This window comes from Hydra vulgaris, chromosome 14, assembly GCF_038396675.1.
Source record: "Hydra vulgaris chromosome 14, alternate assembly HydraT2T_AEP".
Taxonomy (NCBI): Eukaryota; Metazoa; Cnidaria; class Hydrozoa; order Anthoathecata; family Hydridae; genus Hydra; species Hydra vulgaris.
This window is the reverse complement of record NC_088933.1, coordinates 2,642,103-2,670,000: the sequence shown is the minus strand read 5'-3', so window position 1 is coordinate 2,670,000 and position 27,898 is coordinate 2,642,103. Positions and strand designations below refer to the sequence as shown.

At 28.7% G+C, this 27,898-nt stretch overlaps 1 protein-coding gene across 4 annotated transcripts in view; it reads right to left on the bottom strand.

Annotated features, from left to right (window-relative positions):
* The window catches only part of LOC101235846 (uncharacterized), a 44,542-nt gene extending 29,082 nt beyond the window's left edge, over positions 1 to 15,460 (bottom strand). For 2 of the 4 annotated variants that reach the window (XM_065818402.1, XM_065818404.1), the window contains exons 1-4: positions 15,336 to 15,459; positions 14,593 to 14,710; positions 14,328 to 14,444; positions 5,127 to 5,246 (exon numbers count right to left, since the gene is read on the bottom strand). In XM_065818402.1, coding sequence (XP_065674474.1) covers positions 5,127 to 5,246; positions 14,328 to 14,444; positions 14,593 to 14,692 — 337 coding nt within the window. In that variant the 5' untranslated portion in view covers positions 14,693 to 14,710; positions 15,336 to 15,459. Of the gene's footprint in view, positions 1 to 5,126; positions 5,247 to 14,327; positions 14,445 to 14,592; positions 14,711 to 15,335 lie in introns of all 4 variants that reach the window. The other 2 variants (XM_065818403.1, XM_065818405.1) reach the window with 2 other exon arrangements.
* Between the last annotated feature and the right edge of the window lie 12,438 nt (positions 15,461 to 27,898).

Here is a 27,898-nt window from a genome sequence, read left to right as displayed (position 1 = left end):
CATACTTTAACATATAAATAGTATAAAATGACATTGTCATTATATATTATTTATATGAGAATATTTCTAAGAATAATGAAATTGGCAGCAAATAGAGCCACTTGAGATTTCATGAAGATCGTTATCGTAGACAAGAAACAATAGGCAAAGATACAAAAGCAAAGATAAAACTTTGTGGTGCCCTTAAAGTTACTTGAAATAAAGAAATAAAGAGGGTAGGCCTTTAAGAATAACTTTACTACTGCAATTAGAAAGAAATAATTTAATAACCTTAAAACCTTTATATAAAGAAACTAATGGCAGAGTGAAGACTAATAGTAGGATAGTAGGAGAGGTCAAAGTGTTTTCTAGAGTTTTGAAAAATTGAAGAGAGTTCTGGATAACACTTTTTAAAGACTATGATGGAAATCTGTAAATTCTCAATTAAACTCTGTAGAAGTGTTTAATTGAGAACTAACTTTAGCATTGAAAGCCAGATTGATTTCCATGTTTAACAATGGGTTAATCTGTTTAACTGTCAGGAAGAGTATGGCCATTATATTCAAGAGTCAAATTAAAGTAAGATTTCTTTGAAAATAACTCTGCTTTATTCTAGGGAGAAATAAAAAGACCAGACCCATGAATTAAAGATTAAATATTAGTTTAATTATTATTAGTTAATAAAGTATTAACTAAATGTTACTTAAGTTATTGACATTGTTGAAGACTAATCTAAAGTCTCTAGAACCTTGAAGTCTCATGAACATCTGAGATAAGATACAAAATTTAGTAAAATGTTTGTTTTTAAGAGAGATGCTCTTGCAATAAAGATGAAAAAAAAAATGATTGATATTTAATAAAGCAACTACTCAAGATGGCAAAAAATGTGGAGTAGAATGAGACTTGACTTTAAATTGAAGAGAAGTAATAAAAGCTTCCAAACTTTTATTCCAGAAAGAATAAAAGCCTCCAAGATGCATTTTATGCATATATATTATGGATTTAAATATATGTTTGCTATTTATTTAGATGCTGGCATACAATATCCTTACATTGCTATATAAACTTTAGAATTTATATGGTATAGTATTTGCTGAAAGAGAAGATGATCAGATGGATGTGTGGTGTGACTCTAGCAAGACGAGAAAATAAGGCATAATCTTAGAAAGATTGGAAAAAACATTGTATCAAACAGCATTTGTTAAAAAGATTAAAGTATTTTAGGTATCAGCATGTAGAGAGGAAGCAGCTTCAGTAGAAAATGGTAGTGGTACAAGTAAGAAAACTTGAAGAGAGTGCCTTACATATTGTATTAATAAGCTTAAATTAGGAATAAAAAATGGTCTAGATTGTTTATATTAGAGAAACAGAATAAAAAAGGATAAAGCCTGACGATGATGATGATGATCATGATAATGATCATGATCATCATTATCAGGCTTTAGCCTTCCTCTTTTATGCTATTGATGATGATGATGATGATGATGATGATGATGATGATGATGATGATGATGATGATGATGATGATGATGATGATGATGATGATGATAATGATGATGATGATGATAATGATGATCATCATCATCATCATTATAATAATGAGGAGTATGATTATCATATTGATCATTGTATATATGCAAAATAACGTGAATTTTGATTAAAAAATATATACTTAAGGATGCATAAATGTTTATGCAGCCCCGGTCACAAACTCCGGCCTGGCCCCTGCTCAGGCCAAGCATGTGATTATTGGAGTCTTTACAAATTAAAGGAAGATAACCATCAACACTAAAATCACATGATGAGACAGCTGAACTCAAATTAGTCCCACTAAAGGAAAAGTAGGTTTGGTGAACTTTGCAAGAGATAAGACTCAACAGAAGAAAAGTTACTTCGAAGACCAGTGAATGATAGATTTAGAGAACTTAGTAATGATGATGTTTTTATGTGTTTTATAGTTTTTTAAATTGGTTAATGAACTTGTCTCAAAGCACGGATAGTACTCAGTACACTATATAACAGCCGAAGGAATTGCTAAGCGCAACATGGCACTGTTAGTACTTCAATAATTTACAACTATCAATGGAATCAGCCTCTCTGAGAGCTACTACAAAGTTCGGGAAACCTGAACCTACCAGCCGGCTTCAGAACCATAAAACTGAGTTTTAGAGCTGTACCCACATTAGGAGATAATAGATTGAGTTGCCTAGTCATAAAAACAAAGAGACAAGCAAAACTTGTGCTATGAGTTAAGAGGATCCAGCATTCAACATCCTAAACTGGAAACAATGTATTATAAATACATCTAGACTACAGATAGTTTACCCTATTAAGTCTTTGCCTTGAAGGCCTTCTACAAGACAGTAGTTGGATGCATTTAACATCTGCCCAAGCTGAGTATTTTTATCGAGACACTATCTCTAGCCTTTACTCAACCTAGAGCCAATAAGCAGAGGATGTGTGTTAAGTCAGAGTTAGCATCTTCTAGCCTTTGTCTGAAAAAAGCATATTATACAAGGCAGCAGGATATGAAACAGGTTGCACTAGGTTAGATATTATCAGTAGCAGAATAACCTGACCTGACCTGAAAACAATAAACCTTACCCAATGAACAAAAATAACAAAAGGTATACATATAAGACTAAAATACAGCCAATATGACCAAATTTCAGCCAACTTCATGAAAAATAAAGCTAATTCCAGCTAAAATAAAAAACAAGCCTTTAGCTAATACCTTTATAGGTTAGCACTTTATATATTTAAAAATTATGTTGATTACTTAAAATTGAATGAACAATTAAAATTGAATGAATAATAAAAAGAATGAACAATTTGTTTTAACTCTAAAAGTTTTAAAAGTATCAGATTTTTTGAAGTTTCTCACAACATGTTCATTAATATCAAAAGCAAACAATCTGGTAAAATTATTTTTGTGTTTTCAGTTATCTGTTTAATCTGTTTGACTGTGCAGATTAAACTAATAATTCTAATTATCTAAAAGCAATTGATATCATCAATTGCCTTTAGATAATTAATAAGGTCTGGGTTAGTCACTAGCATAACTACAGAATACGCATCGTTTGACAAGTCATGTCATCATTGATTATTATGTTGGATTAATGTTTATCTGTTTGTAATTGTGCCTAAGTTAGTATGTATTACTCTTTTGTATATACTATATACACATTGGGGATGTGAAGTTTTACTTTTCTTTAATTTTTAACACCAAAATAATATGTTATAAATATCATTTTCTTTTAACTTAATATGTTTTGTGTGAAAAATTTTTTTGTAATATATGGCATTCACCATGTTGTCGAGTTTCTTGGTACATGAATTTTTTTTTTATGAATGTTATAAATTAACTTTTTTTTAAAAAGTAGACAAAATTTATTAAAAACTTTAAAATAAGGGATAATTCTTATCCCTATTATACATATAACTATCTCGTATATATAAAACAAGTGTCTAATTTAATCAAACACTTGTTGTATATACTTGTTATATATATTGTACTAAGCTTCAGACAGAATAATTGAAAGGATTATACAGATTATACAGGTTTAATTCAATAATAGTGCTGCATAAAAGTCCTATAAAATTTATAATAATCATATCCAGATTTCTACTTTGCTATATATTTTTTGCACCTTTACTATATATTTTTTGTACCATTTGGTGTAACAGTTTTGTGTGCATTTAAATCTAGCTGTAGCCCTATTGAACCTCAAGTTGCATGCTACTTCAGGCAGATATACTAGTTTAGGCTGACAGCCTTTATTTACGGCTGTCAGCCTAAACTTTACTTTATAAAAAAAAAAAGAAGAATAAAAATCAAATGAATTTGAAAAATATTCTTTTTTTACTTATTTCTAAAAACATATACAAAATATATCTTTTGTTAGTAATTTCTTTTTTTTTGTTTTGTGATATTACATTCATAAATACAAATTATGCCATAAGAACTTTAAAAATTTGTGTTTGTAAACAACATAAAAAACCAAAACAATCATTTATTTATAAAATTTATTTTAACTATAAAGTCAAATAAAATCATCATCAATACTTATTTCTTTAATTCTTTAATGATTATTAAATGAAAAATTAAAATTTGAGAAGTCCGTAAGATAAAGAACACTTATAAAATTGTTAAAAACTGATTTAGGATCAGTTCTTTCAGCAAAAGTTTTTAATTACAGTTTCATCCATAAGGATGTATATATTTTATTTTAAAATTATTAGAATAATATTTTAAAATTATAAGATTATTATCTTAAAATTATTAGATTAACAAATTAAAAATATATATATACACTATTTTAAAAATATTTCAAATGAACTGAGTAAGATGACCAATGCCAGAAACCCTTATAAGATCGGATCTTTGGAAAGGTTGAGTTTCACTACCTTCGTTATTTTCTTATTCTTTAATGATTTAATGATTCTGAAAAGGTATTAACTTTTAGGATTAAGGTATACCTTTTTTACCCCAAGTTTTATTCGGAAACTTTGTCAAGTATTTTATGATTAAATAAAAAAATCAAGTGCTAGTGGTTAGAAGTTTTTTTAAAAAAATTTTTTAAACATTTTGTTTATAAAAATAATTGTTTTATTAATATCCTTATTTCACTTCACTTTGTTTGAGTGACACATGACATACTTTTAAAAAACATATTACATAAGAATGTTAAAACATCTCCCTATTATAGATTAAAATTTGTGAAATCAATAAGAAAACTTTATTTTTAACATAAGAAAGAAGTATTCTTGTTGAAGTAATAAAAATACTTCTTTCTATAATAATGATATAATATATAATTAATAGAAGCATTTATTGGATTTTAAAAATATTTCTAACTCTCATGTTCATTAGGACTACCAAAGTAAAGGCAACTTATCTATTCAAAAAAACTCTGATATAAACCCCCAATATAGTGTGGCTATAATTAGGAGGAGCTCATAATCTTCAGATTGTAATCTTGTAGTGCACAACAAAAATCCTAACTGAATCTAAAAAACAGAATAATACCAGAAAAGCTAATGGTGTTAAAGAAAATGACAATATAAAAACCGGATATATGTCTGTAAGTATGTGTGTGTGTATATATATACATATATATATATATATAGTTGTATTATCTTCTCACCTTTAACAACTTTGAATTTCTCAACACCACTTGGATGCAAACCAATTGATGCACCATTTGAACCCAGTCGATAATAACTATATTCATGCGATTCAATTGAATAGATCTTTCCGATATGTTCTAATAAATTGTTGTATGTTTTTAATTTATTTCATAACTTAAACAAAAAAATTTTTTTAAGTCAAATAAATTTAATAATATTAATGACATTTTTACGTTAATTAAAAAAATAAAAAATATATACAATTCATTCAAGGACAAAGTAACTAACTTTATAAAAATTTTATAAAGTTGGTTAATTCATCTGTGAATGAATTAAATTTATAATTATAATATATACATTTAAGTATTGTATACATTTTTTGTTTATTTTATAAGTTTAGTGTACATGTTTTCTTAAAATGTTTTTATGTTTTATTTAAACATTCATAACATTTATCTTTCTTAAAAATAACCTTAACAAAAAATATAGAACAACAAATACTATAGAACATTTAACGCCAATATAGGAACAACATGGTATTAAACAATAACCAACATAAAAACAACAACACAATATTTAATTCCAACCAACATAAAAACAACAAACCGAAATTTAATGCCAACCAAATTAAAACTAACAACACAATAGTTAACACCACCCAACATAAAACAACAACAAAATATTTTATGTCCTGCATAAAATTTTCAGTTCAGATCTTTTACCAATAAATTTACAATTATAAATTCTTTTGTGTAAGCGTGTGTAAACTTTTTTAAATACAAAGCTAAAGCGTGCTTTTTTTTTTTATTTTTTTTTTAAAAAAAACATTTTCATGATTGATTCTTCCTTGAGTTATTATCTTTAAATTTAAAAATGAAGGAACTGGAAATTGTTCTAATTAAAATTTGTTGGTATGACTAGAGGTATATTATAGAATGAAACCAATAAAAATCATGTTTTGATAAAAACTTTTATCTAAAATTGAATTGAAATGCTTTATCTAGAATTGAATGAGAAAAAGGTCTTTTTCTGGCTTTAGAAACTATATTTAAACAGTATTTAAATTTTTGTAATATCAAAAATATTTTTTCATTAAGAGCACAAATCTTCTGTAGGTTTCCATTAGGTGTTAGGATTCCAGAGCACAAAGAAAAAGGTTTAATTTTTGACAAAAAACATGTAATTTTCATGAACTTTACTCTTATATCTTTTTTTATAATAAAGCTAGAACTTTGAGGTTTTTTTGCGTCAATTGGTTTGACTTGACTTTTTTCCAAACATACATAAAGTACAATATTTAATAAGGCTTCTTTTCTGTATTATTCATGTCTTAAGACCACTCTTGATAAAAACTTGACGCATTTTTTCAAAAGTAGTTTTTGAAGGTAAGATTTCCTAAGTACCAAAACACATCAAATTTGTTTGAAACTTTATAAACCAACTTTATAAATAAAATATGTTTTCTGCAGAAGATTTGTGCTTTTGGTGAACCAATATATAACCAATAGAGTAAAACTGATCACTGAACAATAAAAATCAAGTAACTTTGTTATTTTTTAAAATTTTTAAACTATTTTTTTTAAATAAGATAAAAAATACCAACAAGCAAATTATATATTAATTTTTTTTTTTCAATTGTATTTGAAAATATGAAAACTAGAAGAAAAAAAAAGATTGCTTTTGACAGAAAGTCTGTTAAAACCGATCAATACATTTAATAAATTTAACATTTTATATATGTAAATGTATATATTTTTTATATACACACAAAAATATGCTATATATTTTTTATATAGCATACAGAAATAAGTAAAAGATTTAAGGTTTACACTTTTTACGACAAAAAAAATCTGAACCCACTTCAAAAATTTTTGGCAAACATGTTTTGTTGCAGAGCCAAGTATTGCAATTTGGATTTTTGCATGACATGATGTCCGAATATAATTCTTTTTTACACTTTCTGCATTTAATAACTTTTCTTCTTTTGGCTGAAGGTGTTGTAATCGGTTCTATATTTTGAGTTACTTTTTTTTCTGCAAGTTTTTTGGCAATAACATTATGAGTTTTTAGAAAACAATTCAGCTTTGTCTTTAGGTGAGGTGACAAAGCCTGAACCATGCAATAGAGCTAGAATTAAAGATTTGCCCTTATTATTGATATTAATAAAGATTCTCCAGAAGTCACGAGAGCCTAATTTTTGAGATGAGATACGAGATTTCATGACCTGAAAACAGCGGGTTTTGGCGTTAGACAAAACTTTTTTACAATTGTTTTATGCAGTAATAAACAGACGTCTGTTTTCTGGAGAATTGTTTTGCTGATAAATATGGAAGTAACGGTTTCGATTGGCAATCGCAGCAGCACAGTGTGAGGAAAACCATGGAGAAGAGTGAGGCTTGACCTGGAACCGTTGAGAGGGAACAAAAGATTCCATGCCAGTCTGAATCCATGAAGTTATGTAAGTAGCACATTTGTCGACAGGAAGACAAAAGATTTCTACCCAAGGGTCATCACGAAGAAAATCACGAAAAGAATCCCAGTCAGCTTTACTGTAATTGTAAGAGGTTCGATAATAGGAGGATTCAGGTGATGAAGAAGAATGAGATATTAGTTTTAGAGAGATCAAACTGTGATCAGAAGCACCTAACGGTGAATGATGAGAAACTGAGCACTGACTAGGATCAGAAACAAGACATAAGTCGAGTAGAGAAGGTAAATATTTCGGGTTGTCAGGAAATCGAGTTGGAAAGTTGACTATTTGAGTAAAGGATTGAGAAAGACAAAAGTTGTGGGCTTCAATGCCTGCAGAATCACTGTCATTAGAGCCAAGCTATTCAGAGTGGTGAGCATTCAAGTCACCGAAACAACTATATTAGCTGATGGATAAAGAGAGAGGGCTTGGTCAATATGATCAGAAAAAACATCAAAAAGAGTGCAGTCTTGAAATGAAGGAGAGCGATATAGAACAAAGAGAAAGGCAATAGAGTGAAGTGGTGCTAAACAAAAGCACATGAATGAATAGTCTGTGGATTCAAATCTAGTTTCACAACAAATGGGTGAATTCTTATGAATGTAAATGCCCAGGCCAAGCATGTGACTATTGAAGTCTTTGCTATTTAAAGGAAGATAACCATCAACCCTAAGATCACAAGATGAGACAGCTGAACTCAAATTAGTCTCACAAAGAGCAAGTTGGTCTGGTGAACTTTGCAAGAGATAGACTCAACAGAAGAAAAGTTACTTCAAAGACCACGAATATTAGTGAATGATAGGTTTAGAGAACTTGGTGATTATGATGGTTTTTTGTGTTTTATAGTTTTTGTGACTTTATTCATTTTTAAATTAGATAGAAGAACTTGATTCAAAGCATTGATAGTACTCAGAACACTGTTTAATAGCCCAAGCATATGCCTCATTACTACTAATAAACCCTAAACCGTAACAAAGGGCTCCAAATGTGGCCTTCGCAATGCACACCAAAAGTACAAACAGGGACACCATCCATGCGCAACATGGCACTGTTAATACTTTGATATTTTTCTAGCTGTTAATGGAATCAGCCTCCCTGAGAGCTACCACAGATTTTGGAAACCTGACTACCAGCCAGCCTTAAAACCATAAAACTGAGTTTTAGAGCTGTACCCTCATTAGGAGATAATAGTCATTAGTTGTCTAGTCAAGTCTTTGCCTAAGAGGCCTTCTACAAGACAGTAGCCGGGTGCATTTAACATCTGCCCAAGATGAGTGTTTTTATTGAGACCCCATCTCTAGCCTTTACTCAACCAAGAGCTCCAAGGCAGGGGGTGTTTTAATTCGGAGTTGGCATCTCCTAGCCTTTGTAGGCAAAGGCTAGGAGATGCCAACTCCGACTTATAGCACCTCCCGCCTTAGGGGTGTTTTAAGTTTTTGCAAAATCAAGAAAAGTTAGTGCCTTTTTTAGTAAACGAGATGGAGATTTAGATTCTTCAAAGTCACTACCTGGAATTTCAGCTATACTACCACCTGTTGAGAAGTTTCTATTGCAAGACATTGGTGACAATTAAACAATAACAGAAACAGATGAACAGCAGGAAGCAACAGTAGCTATGATGGCAAAGGCTGTAACAATTGAACATGAACATGACTTTATGCTTGGATTTGGGAATGATATTGGTTTGTGGCCAGAATTAGCTTCAACGGATATGATAACATTTTGGGCAGAGAAGGGACCTACCTCGTTGTTGCAAAATTGTGTTCAAGATACCCTAAGGAAATATTCAATATCACAGAAACAGGAAAAACCTGATGGCTCACCCTTTTTTTGGAAATATACCCCAAATTTGTTCCTACGAAAAAAAAAAAATAGTGAAACATGTCAACGTAATTGGTTGTGCTTTTCCTCACACACAGGAAAAGTATACTGCTTTATTTGCAAATTGACTGGGTCCAAAAGTATCACTACTAATTTTTGAAGTTCTGGTTTTTGCTATTGGAAACATGCCTCAGTGCGTTTCAGTGAACATGAATCATCTAAAGGCCATCTAGAAGCAATTATAACTTTGGCACAGCGTGGCAAAAAGTCTGGAGGAAATTACCATGAGCTAGCAAACCAGGAATCTGAAATATGTGTGTACTGGAATCAAATACTGCAACGTGTAATAAGTACTATAAAGTTTATTGCAGAACAAGGGTTAGCTTTTCGAGGTGATAATGAAATTGTTTGATCACCACACAATGGGAATTATCTAGGAATTTTAGAACTGCTGAATAAATATGACAATTTTCTTGCTGCTCACATTAAGATGCATGCGAAAAAAGGTAGAGGCCATACCAGTTATTTGTCTTCCACTATTTGTGAAGAAATTATAAATTTGATGGGCTCACAAGTTTTAAAGTTCATTTTCTGTTCTATCAAAAAATCAAAGTATTTCTCGGTATCTGTCGATTCTACACCAGATGAGGCTCATATTGATCAATTAACTATTATAATTCGTTACATGGATATGGAAAACTTAATACCGAATGAAAGATTCCTAACTTTTATCCCTAAAACAGGTCACACTGGTCGTGAAATGGTAGAGGCATTATTGAATTATCTGGTATCCAATGGAATTAGTTTACATGACTGTCGAGGTCAATCATATGACAATGCTGCAAACATGAGCGGTAAATATTGCGGAATGCAAGCTTTGATAAAGGAAAAAAATGACCTATGCATTTATGTCCCATGTTGTGCACATTTGCTGAATTTAGCTGGTAAGGCAGCAGCAAATACGTGTTCTGCAGCAGTGAAATTCTTTGACTTTGTTCAAGAAGTGCACGTCTTTTTCACAGCATCACCTTCACGTTACCAAAATACATGTTTATATCATTATATTTTTCATTTCTATTGATTGTTTTTATTTGTCCATACATTGCTTTAGCATTACCCCCAATTTATATGATGGTCAAACTTTATGCGGAGTTACTTTAGATTTTAACACATTACATTACAACACAATTTTAGTACCAGTAAACGGTACTAAACGTTAGCTATGCTTGCTTAAAAATCTTTCTCGAGGGCCCCCACAAATTTCAGTGCCCCAGGGCCACACAATTGTTTAATGCGGCCCTGGATATATCTTATTTTACGTCCTTGATATAACCAATAAATTCTATTTATAAACTTGGTTCATTATGAGCTCAAATCTTCTGTAAAAAAAAAAATTAATACCGCTTAAGCTTTAAAATACACTTCACTATTGTCAAATGCCTTCTTTTTGTAACCTTTTCTGTAACCAACTAGTTTTTGTAACCGATTATGTAACCAACCATTTTTTTGTAACCGGTTCTGCAACCAACTTCGCAGCACATTTTTAACATTTTTTAGACTATTATTATCATTATTTATTATTATTATTATTATTATTATTATTATCATAATTAGACAAGCAAATAATGTTAAAAAATAAAATAAAAGATTGTTTTATTCCAATAACTATTGGTGTGTATCTGTTGAAAACCACTTTAAACAAATAGAGAACTAAACTAAAAACTCTTGACGGTAGGACTTGTTAACTTTAAGTCTGCCGTTAATGTAACCAACCCATTGAATGTGTTGGTCTCTTTGCTGCTTTTCTACTTTTTCAAATTTAAGCCTCAGATGTATTTTTACGATGTAGTTTACTCATGTAAGAATTAAAAAAACTCAGAACTCAGACCACCACTCACTACTACTTAGTAAATTTTTGAAGTTACATTTTGTTTATGTTTTGACTCTTTTATCTCTGTTTCTCGCTTTGAACAAGTGTCTATTATATAATTTTCAAATTATGTTAAAACCAGGCTTGTAAAGCAGACTTATTTTTTTATGGCTCTGGCAACGGCTCCTAAGAAATATCTGGCTCCGGCTCGGCTCCCGGCTTGTCTCCGGCTCCCGAACTTTATGAACAAAATTGCAAGTTTTGGAATATTTTTTTTTGATCACATTTGCCAACTCAAAACTTTACTAATTACAGCAATTAATCTCTAACCAACTCTCATGATTACAAGGCTATTGTATTTTATTTTATATTACTACCACTACTCTACTACCAGATATTAATTTTGAAAAAAAAAATGTTTAGGGTAAACAAACTTTTTCTATATATTATTTACCCAAGACTAAAGTTTTTAGTTCTAATTTTAGTAATTCTAACCAGGGGGGTACGGTACCTAAAAAGGACATCTTTTGACTGTCCCAAACACGTCCAAAACGTTCAAAAGGCATTTAAAACGTTCAAAAAACGTTTAAAAGACGTCTTTCTTACGTCCTCACTGGATACCCAGCGGGCACGGGACCTAAAAAAGACGTAATTCGAACGTTCAAAAGTTGCCCAAAACGTTCTAAAGACTTTCAAAACGCTCCATGTTGTTTAAAAGACCTCTTTTGTATGTCCCGTGCCCATTGGGTAAAACATGCGATCGTTAAATTCAAAACGATAAAAAATTCAAAAATAAAAAATAAAAAATAGTTCAACTAATGCAAAAACCTTCGATATTTATTTTAATCTAAAAAAAAAAAAAATTTAATCAAAAAAAACTTGAAGATTATAAAAGCGCTTTTTATTTTAATATTTTCATTATTTCAAATAAATAAGCAAACATTTACGCTAATCGACGACATCAACTTCTGCACAGTGTCTTTGGCAAATTTTTTTCTTACTAATGTTCACTCTCTAATCAAATCTGTACTGATTGTTTTGCCACTCTTACGCAAATATTGTTTGCCAATTCACCAAAATTTCTCAACGGGACGGAACTGTGTGCAGATTGATGGATTCAACCTTTTTAGTATGAATTTGATGTCCCACGAATTGTACCACTCTTCTTAGAATAATGACAAGAACCAAGATTCGGCCAGAACCAACAGGGGACATCCTGACTTCGATAAAATTGAAAAAGTCTAGCTTACAAGTATTCTTTGATATAAACATCCGAGTTTAAAGTTAACGATGTGACAAAAGCTCGAGAAAACAAACCACAGCTGCATATTGCTTGCCAAAATTAAATCTTTAAAAAACTCTGAAACTTTATACCTTTTTGCTCGTTCTCTGTTCGATAAGCCGGGATTTTGCGTGGATAATCTAATTGCTACTTTCTTATCCCTTAAGCCACTCTTTCTTTCAGACCCTTTTACTCATTCGATAGATCGAGAGCTCTTGTGTTGTTTTATAACCATACAAACAGTAGTTTTGCTAGATTTAGATGCTTTAGCGATTGAAAGTAACGATGCAGAAGGATTTTGTATATAGTTGTGCAGAATTTTTTTTCGTTTTTCTAACTGTTTCAATTACATTTTATAAGGAGAAACATTTTAACTCGTTTGTTGTTGTTTTTAATTAATACTATAATTACTTAATGTATTTACGCGAAAAAAATAATTTAATAATGTGTTAGTGACAAGTTTTAAAACGAAATTCATCGTTCCAAATTTAACATTCGCATGCTTTAGAAATTTGTTTAAAATTTATTTTTTTTCAAATTAATTTTTTTTTAAATAATTAGTTTAAAAAAAACTTTAAAAGTAGTTTTAAAGATATGAATAACCTTTGATCATTAAATCGCGCATCAAATATTTAACAGCATAATATCAGTATAAAAATATAATATAAAGCAATATATGTAATACTGTAATGCCTCCATATATAATTTAATAAAGCATATTAAGAAATGCTATTAAAGGATGGTTTTTTGTTGAGTACAAAAAATCGGTAAAATAATCATTTTTATTACGTTTTGGCAAGACTGTAACTGTTAGAAAAAATATTTAAAAAAAAAAAGGAATTCAATATATAATTCATTCAACAAATAAGTTAAACAATAAATGAATAGAGTTTGTCTACAGTAAAAAAAAAAACATAGATTCTATTCTTTTAAAAAAAACACGAGAGCCGCTCGATTTTTGTCGCTCCAGCTCTACCAAAAAACAGCGGCTCCCCGGCTCCACAGCTACGGCTCCACAAGCCTGGTTATAACTAACCTTTTTTAGCATAAAAAGTGTTTAACAAAATATAATAAACTATTGAAAGTAAAAAAATATACTTTAAATAACTAAAACGCAAAGTGCATCAAGAAATTATTTATTGTAGCTAACCTCATTTCACCTTAAAATGAGAATATAGTTAAATAGAGAATTTGTCTAAAACTAATTTTTAAGACAACTACATATATATAAATACACATAATCACATTTATCCTATCAAATGGTAGTGAAAAAAGCAGCCGTATGGAACCCTTTTCTGTTGGGAAATAAGTTAAGAAAGGTTTCTTAACGGCGTCCGTAACTTTATTAACCCTGTCTTTAAAGTTAGCTTGCACTTCATTCAGCAATTAAATATACGTAAAAAATCATTATTGAAATTTTAATATAATTTTTCATATTTTAAAAAAGGTTGAAATACTTGTGAGGAAAATTTGTTATAAAAATATTTGGAACTCATTGTGTTTTGAAGACCTTTTGTAGTCCTTAAAAATAATTTAAAACAACAATGATTTTTTAGTTAGGTATGATTAGAATTTACCCCCTAACACAATAAAACATTCACTAGGGGCTTGCTTAAGTGAAACAAAACATAGTTTTAAATAATTTTTTCATGAATGTTTGTGATTTTAATACGAAAAATTAAAATTTAATATTTAAAAGTTTAATCTAGATTTTTGAATGTTAAATTTAGAATCCTACATTATTAGATAATAATTTAGGCTGATTAAATTTTTACCTTCCATGAACTTTGCGTCCGTGCTTTGCTGGTCATCTTCCAAAGATTCGTCGAAAATATCATCATCAATCTGTTTATCAATTTCATACACAATATCTTTTTTTAAATCGTCATTGTCTAAAACAAAAATAGCATTAATACTAAAAAAATAACAATAATACAATATAGAAACAGTTATAATATTTATTAGGTATAAGCATTCATTATAATATGAAATACTTTTAATAAAAAAAAATAAAAAACTATAACTAAAATTTAATATCACATTTTTCAAAACCTCGCAAATCGTCATCGCTAATAATTGCCGTCCATATGAACGTCGTTGATACCAAGCATAACAACAAAACTGTATATGCATTGATCATGACTTCAAATTTTAAATTCTAAAAATTAAATCTTAAAAACTATAAATTGTACGATAACCAGATAACTTTTTTGTATACTTCAAAAGCTTGGGAAGAAATTTCATCATGAATAATAGAAATAGTAAAACAATAATTGTTCTACTATATATTTCGCATATATATTTTGCATATATATATTTCGCATATATATATTTCGCATATATATTTCGCAATCGTCAATTTTACAATCATATCAATTTTGGTTTCGAATGTCAGTACAACTATTATATTGACATTGAAACCGAAATTGATATGATGCTAAAATTGACGATTGCGAAATATATATGCGTAGACATGCATAAAAACATTGCCAAATAATATCTCTTCTAAATTTTTGTTTAGTGTTACATTTTAAAATCTCATTGATGTGCCATAGTATGATTTTTTAAAGAAAAATTTTTTTTTTTTTTTTTACAAATATTAGAAAGAAAAATTCCGTAAAGGAAAAGTTAGAAAGAGTTACAAAAAGTTACAAAAATTTCAGCAAAAAAAATTTCAGTACAGATCAATCAGTTTTAGAGTTTTGGTATTCAGAACCTGAAAATAGTCTTCAAATAAACACGTAATACTATTAAATATGAAATAGACACGAAATGAACTTTACTTTAAATTGATGTATCTTGTGTAGACTAACTGTTTGCTTAGTTCAACGCATTATTTCCAGTATTATTTCCAGTATAGTTAGAAAACGAAAGACAGCTTAGCTAAGGAGCTTATCGGTAAATTTGCGGACGTTTTTGAGACACTATTTGAATTGCAAAAGTAAGTCTCGAATTTCATTTTACAAATATTTGTTATTTAAAAGTTTTTAGAAGATTTTGAAACGATTTTTGTAGACCCTGAGTAGAAAAATGTACATCCTGAATAACAAAATGTACATCCTAAGTAGCAAAATGCACATACTGAGTAGCAAAGTGTATATCCTGAGTAGTGTGTAATAGACGTATCCCGCATTCCATTGACGTAATGATGTAATGACATCAGGCAATGATAAAACGTAAATATCGAAATAATTGTTTAAAAAATGGACAACTGGAATTGTAATACAACCTAATTTATTTTGGTTATTTGCAAGTCCGGATGGTCTTGTATATGATGAAAAGGATAAATATAGTTATGGTTCAATTGAAATTAAATGTCCTCGAATGAAAAAGCACTTGTCTATTTCCAAATGTTTGAATGACAATGATTTTTATATTGGATTAGACAATGGATTTAAAAAAAGATCATTATACTTGTTATTATACAGAAATGACAATGGGGTTCCAAGTAGTTCCCAGGTTAAGTAATTCCCAGTTTTGAGACTTTGTTGTGTACACATTTAAAGGAATCGCTATTATAAGAACACCTTTCGACAATTAGTTCTTTTTTAAATTAATTACAAAGTTAAATGATTTTTACATTAACTATTTTTACCACAAGTATTAGACAATAATGTAAATACCAAAGAAAGTATATTACTCTCTATATGTAAATAAATGTTTTTACTTTGATTTTTTTTTGTTGTTAAGTGGTTTTATTTTTGGACCAGTTTGTGCCTGATTACCTAACTTGGGCATATTTTCAGAAAATGCTGAGTTATGGTGTTTAATATTTTCACCATTTTTTCTTCGATTTAAAAAGTTGTACAAATTAATATACTCTTCATGTTTAATGCCAGTATACTTTTGGAACAGATCTTTGTCAATTGACATAACTTCATAACTTAGTATATATTTACTTTTATATTGATTCAGTTAATTATCTATTTTTTTGTTTTTTAGATTCTAAAATGCTTATTTAAGATTTCAACTCGTGTTTTTCTTTTTCCAATAGATCAATTTTGTTTTGTAGTTCAACACAACATATGCAACCTTTCTCAACCTTTCTCAATTAATAGTTCTTTATCGTTAGTTTTAAAATTATTGCCTTCATTTCTAGAAACGTTTTTATTATCAAAGTTTTCGATAAATTTTCTTTTTTAAGCGAACATCGTTTTTGTACATCAACTTGTTTTTAAATTCAAAAATAGATGAAAATGCTTCTTTTTTTAAAGTCTTTCCGCCAATATTGGATAAAAATTGAATGTCTTCATTGTGTCAAATGAAGCTCGCATACTAGAGTCGTGTCATTAATAACGAAGTTGTTACAAAGTCTAAAAAATTCCATGAAAAAACAACTGTCCTTGATAAATGTATCAAAATGAGTTGTGAATAATGTGTTACCTGCGTTTATTTAGCTAATCCGCTACCCACCATTTAGTAATTATTTTTTTCATTACACCTTTTTGCGTTTAGGTTGGCCAATTTTCAATTTGATTTGGCATTTTTTCATTTTATTATGACAATTTTCACTTTACAAATTGTGGTGGAAATTGCTAAATTAAAATTAAAAAATGCCAAATTAAAGTTAAAATTGACCAACTTAACCTACTATAGTAGGTTAAGTTGGCCAATTTTCACTTTAATTTGGAAATTTTCACTTTACAAATTAAAGTGTAAATTGCCAAATTAAAATGAAAAAAATGCCAAATTAAAGTGAAAGTAATAGTATACTATTGCTTTCAATTTTAATTTGTAAAGTGAAAATTGCTGAATTAAAATGAAAAAATGCCAAATTTTAAAGTGAAAATTGGCCAACTTAAACGCAAAAAGGCGTAGTATTTTTTAATCAACTTTATATCTATCTATATCTCTTACCAAACGCTTAGGAGAGGGCACTAATTACATCTAAATTACAAGCAAATTATCAGTTCGAAAAGAAATTTTTATTTCATCGATTAAATGTAATATTGCGGGTAAATTTGAAGTGCTTTTCTAAAATTCTAAACTGTTTTCGATATTAAAAGTAATTATGTTTGCTTTTGTTGAACATCAATTAAACAATTTATTTTTCTATTGAACATAGTTCGATTAAAAAATTAAAATTTTTTTTTGAAAAAAATTGAATTAAAAATAGTGTTATGTACTTCAGACAAATCAAATAATAATTGCAGCAATACATTATACATCTCGGTTATATGCTTTATATAAACTTTTTTTCTTGAGTTGACTCCTGTCAACTCTAGAAAAGAAGTTTAAAACATGGAAACTAATGAATAAAATTTTATAGTTTAAACAAAACAATTTTTATCAAGATATCAAGCCGGAAAAACAAGAAAAAGAAACTAATGGCACATTAACGGCAAAATGTGAAAACGAAACTTAAATTTAATTATGGAACTTAACGACTGTAATTAAATGCATATTTAAACCAAGAAAAAGAAAATCTCAAAAGGAAAATAATAAAATAATAATTAAAAATATTTCTTTTTTGAATTGAGAAGTTAAGAACTTGATGTAAAAGTTGAATCGATATACAAAAAGAAATTTGATTTAAATGGTCTTTTGGAGTTATTAAAAAATTAAAAGGCCTCTTTCAAATGATATACATAAAAAGTTATAATGGAGCTGTTATCATTACCTAATATTTTGGTATTGACTCTAACTTCATTGACTGTATTCAGTATGAAAAAAGTCATATTTTTGATTATTGTTTGGAGACTACTTTTGACTAGTGTTTGGAGACTACTTTTGACAATACTGACTTTACATTAGTTTTTGTAAAAATACGTCCCTTACGCACAAATATTGTGTTTGGGGTATCCCAAAATCAACAAAATCAACAAAAATTGATTTTGGGATGTGCTACTGTATTTTTAATTATTTTAAATATTTAAGATTGTGATTTTATTATTAACTGTGCAGATATGAAATTTTCATGCATTTTATTTCCAAGTTTTGTGCATTTGTTGGAACACTTAATCTAATTTTATCTTTTGAACAAGGCTGGCATAACTTGTTTAAATGAAAACGATGACTTCTTCCTATGATGACATTCTGACGAGTTAGGTGTGTTGCAATTTTGACGAGTTAAGAAAACCTCTTTTTTTCATAAAGACAACATTTTTGTTTGTGAAGTAACAAGAAGTTTTTACTACACTAAAAAATTTTTGGTTCATAAAGCACATCAAACGCAATATCTCTTATGCGCATGCGCAAAATTCTACATTGCTGCTGTGTAACACGAAAGGGTTAATTAGGATGATTACGCGTACTTTCTGGCATTTATAAGGGAAGACTCTAGAGTCAAATAAAAATGTCAAGTTACCCTTGATGCTAACCAGCCCCATCCTTCCCTATGCCACATAGAAGCAGTAGTTGCCTATGTTGGCATACTTGTGCTTTTAAAAAAAAAAAAATAATAACTAATAAAAAAATAAAGCTGATGAAAACTGCTGGGGTTATTATTGTTCTACATGTAACAAAGAATGTATACATATCAAAACTTTTGTTTTTGGTCTTCAGGATACTGAATAATGAAGCTTCAAAGTTAAGTATACCATCATAGACGCCTTTCCCCGAAGTATTACGCCTAATATAATAACCAAAACAAAACAAAAAATAACAAAAAAAAACGAAAGAAGATCAAATCAAGGAGGTATAATAGAATAGTCTGCTATGCCTCCTAGATCAAATCAATTAACAAATAATGTCATGAATAAACTTAAGATAGTGTGATTTATGATAATGTTTATTATTATTTTTTATTTTTATTTTTAAATAATCACAGAGTAAATTAAAATAACTACATCCTTTTTAGATTTTATATTATTCTAGCAGGTTTAGTTTTTAATTAGTATCATCTTGCGTACCAACTGTACTATCTTGCGTAAAAAGCTCGACGACTACGGGGAACCAGGGGGTACTGGCTCCCTCATTTTTTTTCCAAACAGTTTTTATTTTTTTATAAGAATTTTTTAGATATGGAGAAATTTTTTTAAAAATTGAAAATTGTGCCCCTCTATTTTGAAACTCGAATTGTCTGCCCTGCACACCAACTTAAAATTATAATAAAATAAGTATCTGAGAAGCTAATTTTTCGAATATTTTTTGCAAGAAAAATGATTTTATTTATTGGAAATTTAATTTTACATAAAACTCAATTTTAGAGTGTAAAAGCCGTTCTGTTCAAAATCCGCGCTTGTAAGCAACATTATTGCTTCAACAAATAAAGGTCTAGCTCGTTGTTTTTTAGTTCGCTCTTGGTTATCCATAAAACCCTGCGCTTACACTTGATATAGTGTAAAAAAAAAAAGAAAAAAAAAGATGATCAATAATACAATTTTTGTTGCAACTGTTTTTTTCATATTACATTACTAACATAAATCCAATACATTTACTTTATTAACTTAATAATGTAAAATTTAATCTTTTTGTAGCTTATATGTATCAAGGAATTCGTGGAAAATTTTTTAGCAGTGGTCTACTTAACCTTCGAAAGTATCTTCGGTTCCATCGAAATCGTATCGGTTTTGGATCATTTAATTCTTTTAACAATAACAAAAAACAAAAAAAGAATTTATAAATAAAAAAAGAAACAGAAGTAAAGTTCTTCTATATACATATTTATTGTTTAGAATTTATACAAAATTGAAATAATAAAAATATTTATAATAATAAAGTGTATATCATAAAAAAATATTTATAAAAAGAAAATATATCTCTAAACAACATTATCGTAAAAGAATGTATTTTAGTTAATAATAACTTTAGAACTAGTCGAATGGGAATGTTTTTATTTGATTATGCTGTTATATAGGGAAGTTACTTGACTAAAAAACTAAAAAAAAAACTAAATATGGTAATATTCTACTTGCAAGTAGGGTAATACTTGAGTGGGTCATTAATTAATAAAATAAAAATCAATTAAGTGTGGCAATAAGTGAAAAGCTTTGATGAATTAGGTGAAAAGAAAAAAATAGTGTTTTATTCTTCGATTACTTTGATTAATAATTAATAAAACAACAATCTACAAAATTACTTATTCTTTAAATTACCTTCTATTATTACAAATTTTAATTTTTCTGTTATCCAATGATTTATACATAATAAACATAACTTAAAAAAAATTATGTTTAGAAAATTGAGTTGAGGATTATCATTATTCGCTCAGTTCATAGGTATATGCGTTACACCGATACGTAAGAGTAATAGAAAAATTGACAACGGGCGCGGATCTATCTTCTTTAAACGTTTGAGATGTTTGTTATTTTTCTGACATGAACAAGCTCCTAAAATTTATATGTTTATACTTATGTTAAATAAGGCTAATTTGCAAAAAATTGCAATTATTGGAGTCTAGCAACAAAAACACCCTAAAATTTTGGCCACAACTGTCCCAAACAAGAGAACAACAAGTTGATAAAAATAAGCTCCTCAAACTGATGGAGGTTCAATCTTTGTATAGTTATATTTTTAAATTTAGATTATTGTATAAAGTTTAGAATTTATCGATGAATATAAATTTATTTAAGAATGGTTCAATAAATACTTTATCAATTTGTTGCTCCTTTGTTTAGGGGAGTTATGGTCAAAATGTCAGGGCTTTTTTGTTTCCAGACTCCAATCATCGCAACTTTTTTGCAATACAACCTTATTTGACATAAGCATAAGCATATAAATTTGTGGGGTCTGTTCCATATCTTAAAGTTAGCTAAAACACACAAAAAGTGCTGGATCCCCCTCTGGACATTTGTTTATGAGAAAATAATAATAGGAGCAATTTTGTTTTGAACATTTTGCTGTTGAAGAAATGTTACAACCTACATAAATTTAAAAATAAAATTAATGGCCGAAGCAAGAAGAAGACATTGTTTTTGTCTTATTGCCGAGCACTGCGTTACAAAATATACTATTTAAAAATTTTTTTCCATGAGTATAAAGTATAAACTAAGAAATAAGATAGATATTTACAAAAATATTAACATTAAACTTAGGTCGTCTTAATTAAAAGGTAATACCATAAATAAACTAAACAAAAAAAGTAACAAAAAAACAAACAAACACAAGAACAAAAAATAAAAAAAAAATAGAAAAAGAAAGAACTGAAAAAGTAAAAAAAAAAAAAAAAAAAAAAATGCGAATAATGATAATGATTAATGTCAGTGGTTATTTAATTTAGCCTTTAAACTTACAGGGTTATTAAATTTAAGATTAATTTGAATATGAACTCAGTTTTGAATAAAATTTTGATACAACAAACTTGTTTAAGGAAAACTTTGTAGAATACTTGTGGTGTATTTCTTCAAAATAAGTTTTTAAATTTTTCGGAAACAGTCTATATTTTGTTTTATAAATGAACTGTAAAACTAGATCAATGTTAAGTTAGAGAATATTTAAGGCAACGAGTTTACGTAAAAGAGGTTCACAAGGAACAGCTTTACAAGCTCCAAATACAATTCTAACAGCATGTTTTTGCTTGCTGTACATTTTTCTTAACTTAGTGTGATTAGTACTCGCCCAAATGACATTTTCGTTAGTTTAATTTTTTTTTAAAAGATCTAAAATTTTAAAAAATCTTTGTTCTATAAATTATGCCAATGTCTTTTGAGATTTTTTTTCAATGGAGTTTATATGTTGTTTCCATGATAAATTTTCATCACAGTTCACTCCTAAAAAATTAACGGAAGTTTGCCTTTTAATGTAAGCTTTATTAATTTAGAGATTGGTTAGAATAAGAGGTATTTCTTTTGATTAGCTTGGTTTGAGGAAAAGGGAAAATTTTTTTTTTGATCATTTAAAAATAGTTTGTTGCATATAAACCATTCATTTACTTTATTTAGTTCTTCATTGACTACTTTAAAAAGTGTTTGAATATTTTTATGAGAATAAAAAACATTAGAATCATCTGCAAATAAAATAAAATTTAATGAGTTTTTTTTGAAGATAAATCATTAAGGTATTGTAGGAGAAGTAAATGTCCAAATCTGGAGCCCATATTATAAATGACACACAAGTTCCACAAGTTATAGCATTTTTGGTTGTTCCTAGATTATAACACTGTACGATAAACTTTCTGTTCGACAAGTAATTTTCAAACCAGTGTAAGTTTGAATCTGTTATTAAGTAATGTTCTATTTTTTAAAATTAGAATGGAATGATTTACGGTATCAAAAGCTTCGGAAAAATCAATAAAAACTCCTTATGTAAAACAGGCTTCTTTGAAGGCCATAGAAAAATGGTTAACTAGTTCTACTATTGGGTGATCAGCTGAATATTTTTTTTTAAACCAAACTGCTTAATGTACAATATATCATTTTTAATTAGGTAGTTATACAGTCCATAGTACATTTTACGTTCAAGCAATTTAGAAAAACTAACCCCCTTGCCCTAATATTCAATGTAACCTATATACCCTCTCCCCCTAACTATCCAATGTCATTAACCCCCTCCCCTAACTATTCAATGTAACCTATATAAAATGTTATATATAATTCGAACTTGCCTTAGTTTTTTTTTTTTTTTTTAATTTATTTTCTCTTTAAAAAGTCAGTTTTAGCCGAATGGGTCATGTTACCGGGTCTGCAAATTTAAAGCTTTCAAATATCTATTAAACATATTGTAGATAGGAATAAGTTTTTAAATATGGCTAACTTTTAGTTAGTCGTAAGAGGTTTTCAAACACATAAGTTTTCATCATTTTAAAATCTTTTATACACTAAACTATAGATCTAAGTTGAGAAAACTGAGATGTATAGGTATATTAAAACTTCATCCTATCTACCCAAAACATTCTATCCACCCAAAACAGTTTGCTGAATAATGTGGAAATTTCATTCTAAATTCAGTGTGGAGACTTTATTTTAAAACCAACACGGAGCAAATTTAAATGCGTAGAAAAGTATATTAAACATCGAGAGTAACTCTAGTAGTTAGTTAGTTAGTAGTAGTTAGTTTTAATGGAAGAAGAGTTTTATTTAGCATTGTATTTTACATACTGCTCTAAAACAAAAAAGAAGAATTGTTTGATTATTTTTAGTTTATTGGAATATGCACCATATATACGTTATTTTTATAAAACAACGTAAATAAGGTTTATAAAATAACATATATATATAAATATTTTGTTGTTTTAAGTTGTGTTTATATCATTTTTGACTTAATTTAAGCTTTTTTTAGGCCTCTCAATTTTATCTATTTGCCCCATATATGACTCTTAGCAGTTTGTTCGGATTTAAAAAAAATCTCTTTGATATTGTAATCAGACAAATACTCTTGAATAAAAACGTTTCATTTGATTGACACAACATAAAATCTGGTGGTCTCTTTTACCCACAGTGCCTACTCTAGTTTTGAAAAACACAAGAAGTATGAAAAACGAAGAAGACGAAAATGCAAAACACGAAAATGCGAAAACACAAGAAGCAAGTTTTTCAATCAGAAAAGGTTTGAGCCACATGTAGAGTTAAATACTACTCGGGGAATATTTGAACTATCCTAATGTCTAAATAACATTTTTTTTTATCAATTCAAACTATTTGAATGTCAACTAAGTTTTAAAAAACATAATATTAAAAATGAAATTCGTATTTAACAAATAAAACGGATAAAACAGATAAAAATAAATTTTTACATTGGATATTATTATTAAACTATTGTTTGTTGGCAAGTTTTGTCGACTCATCAAGATTTAAGGCTTTGTCGACTCATCGAGATTTAAAGTTTTGTCGACTCATCGAGATTTAAAGTTTTGTCGACTCATCGAGATTTAAACATAACATCATTTTTTATTATAATACTAATGATTTTAAAAACTTTTACTATCTTTAGCTGTGATGGCTCTTAGTTGTTAAAAGGTTTTGTTCTTTAAAGTAAAAATTACTAAATCCATTACTTTTGACAGATTGTTATGATGGTATTAAAAGAACTTTTTTAACTCCATTCAGTATATGCATTTTTTAAAACTCGTAACAATTCTATATGAAGTCTTATTACAAAATTTTAAATAGTTACATATACTATATTTTTTTTAAATATATATATTATATATATATATATATATATATATATATATATATATATATATATATATATATATATATATATATATATATATATATACTTTTAAAAACATATATATATATATATATATATATATATATATATATATATATATATATATATATATATATGTATACTTTTTTGAATGATTAAAACTATAAAGTTTGTTTTCTTGGAATTTACAAATAAAATTCAACACATGTCAAACACATCTAATCAAGAAGCAACTATTTGCCTGCAAGTGTCTCTTTTCAATATTTGCATATGAAATGCGGGCTAAAAATTTATCTTGGTCCCAGTCCGGCACGCCAAAGTGAACCTTGTAGGTCTCACACATTATACAAATTGCTTCCACGGAACGCTTTTTGCTGTTATCTTTATGAATTTTCCGCACACATAGCAGAATGAATCAGTTGGATGCACACAACTTCTTGATGCCATATCAAATAAACAACTTTTCTTCAACTACGAATCGTTATCCTTTCAGTCTGCAATAACACGAATTTGAATTTTGGTTCAAGACACCTGTTCTTTTTTATACTTGTACAGCAACTTTTGATACGTTCAAAAATGTTCAAGAACGTTCTAAAAAGTTCTGAAAGTTCCTTGAAAGTTCTGAAAGTTTCTTGAACAATTTTTCCAGACAGTTACTTCGTTACTTTTTTAGTTGTTACTTTATTTATTGTATTATTTTATTTTACGCTGATCCGACGTGCATTGTGGAGCTTCCGAATGAACGTGTGCGTGAGTGTTAGCATAGCCATTAGGTTATTGAGCGCCGTAACCACATCCAGCGGGATAGCCTAATGTCCGTTTTGTCGTTGTAGTGTACATTGGAAGAAGTCGGGGCTCACCAGCCACAAAGAATAAATTTGTTTGTTTATGCGACACAATGGTCGCAAAAAGTGACCAACGGAGCCGTCCAGTCACGTAGATCTGGGAGATGTGAAAATAGAAGTAGATTGTAGATGATGTCATTGGGTGAGAATCATAAATGAATGTAAAGACTATTTTGTAGGAGGAAGAAAATTTTAGGACTCAGGGATTAGGTGAACAATAACTCACGCTCTAGTCATACTAAACAAATGATAAAACAATGATCTATGAGTAAACAAGTCAATATCGATTCGCTGGTTCATTAAAGGCCTTGGCTAACCATGGCTAAAATTATTGTCTTGTTTATTTATTTATTAAAATTTATAAAAAAAGAATAAAATAAAAGTAAAAAAAACTATAAAATGTTTTAAAAACTGTCTAATTGTCTGGACAACTCTAGCTGTTCAAGAATACTATAGGAGCAAAATCGGCATTGAAAGCAAAACAAGAATTTTCTCGAAAACACACAAATTTCCAAATTTCATTGTCCCGGTCATGGTAGCAAAGTACTTTGGGAATAACAACTTTTTTTCTGATCTATACCAAACGAGTTAGGAAAACACACTTTTAACCCAGGAACAGATTAAAAGTGAAAATTTGTTAAATAGTGTAATTTAACACAAATATTGTAGTAGATCTTTTGCACATTACCTCATGTAGACACTTTTTGCACAAAACTCTCAGTTTAAACCTAGAAATCCAAGCGAAATTTCAATTAGACATTATTAAGAAGGACTGTTTATGTGAATTTTAATGTCTTTTAAAAAAATTGTATTAAAATTCGCATAAGTACTTATAAAAATTTAAGAGGCACAAATTTTTTGGATGTCTAGCACACGAACCTAGTACACTAGTATGCATAGATACAAGGGCGTCTTTATCTTTAGCTGGCCCACTGGCATTTCTGGAAAACAAACTTCTAGCAGAGCTGAATAAAGGAGAAGGGGGAGGAGAAGTATTTATTCCTAGATGCCGCAGTTTTAGGGGCCCCATTTTTTACAGGAAAACTTTTTTACTTATATTTTTTTTATGGTAATATGTCAGTTTGGGGAACCTGCTATAAAATAGTATCAGGCCCTAAAACCTCTTCATCTGGAAATGGCCTCTAGGCCTAGAAAAACTCATAATGAAATTATACAACCGTTTTTTTTTTTTTTTTTTTTTGTATTTCTGCATATTTTTTAAACTTATGTGTTTTGTCAAACTATTACAGCATAAAGTATTTATTTAATTTATGTTGTTATATCGATAACATAAATTAAAAAACAGTAGAACAATGATTTAAAATTTCTTATAAATTTCAAATTCTGAAAACAAAGATAACAAAAATCAAATAAAAAAGTATAAATAATAAAAAATCAAAATTCGGTTCGGTTCCGGTTCCGGCCACAACTTTGACCGGAGTTCCTCTTCCGGTTCCTGTATTATTTAAGATTTCGGTTCCAGTCGGATTTTCAGTTCAGAATGCTACCGAAAATGGATATCTTAAAGCTTTATTAAGCATTATCATTTTGATAAAATAATTTAAAAAAAGGTTTTTTAAATTAAATGATAAGCTTTAGAATTAACGAAAATGAGATTTTGCTTCGTTTTAAAACGAAATAATTTTCTTGTTTAAATTAATATACATAACTTGTAAAGTTTTCTATCGTTATTTTTTAAAAGATAATATCGTTGTTATGAGTATAACTTTTATGCAGATAGATACATATATTAAATACTACAATTAATTTAAAAAATCCAACATTTATCCTAAATTTATATTATCTATAAAGTGTTAAACTATCTGTTGTTTCTCTTTTTTAAGTTTAGTGCAATAATTTTTAACTGCAATCACACGAGAATTCTCCTTGAAAAATAATGTGCAATTAGACACCTTCTTCAATTGAAAAACAATTTCAACGCTATAACTTTTTTAAGGGAACTGTAGTGTTGTATTTTAAGGGAATTGTAGCGTTATTGTTGTATTTTAAGGGAATTGTAGCGTTAATATTTATCCAAAGAGAGATATTGTTAATTGTTGTCCAAAGGGAATTTTTGCGTAGCAATCATTTTAATAAATATTGGAAATGCAAAAAACTAGTCAATTATATTTTTAACATTTGTATTTAACGCAAACCAGCAACATTAAAAAACCGTCTTATATTTAATTCTAAAAAAATGAATTCAAAAAGAAAAGCAAGTTTAGCGTGGAAATACTTCATAATTAAAGCAAACAATCCAAAAATAGTTCAGTGCAAAATATGCAACGGCAAAGTTTGAAGAGGATCAGACGACCCCAAAAAACAAGGATTATATGGACTAACGTCACACCTGAAAAATCGTCATCCTGACATCAAACCTTCGCAAGAAAGTTCAGGAAATCCAAAAGCCAACAAAGGAGCTGAATTGAAATTAGACAAGAGAAAGACAGTTCCAATCTTCAATATAC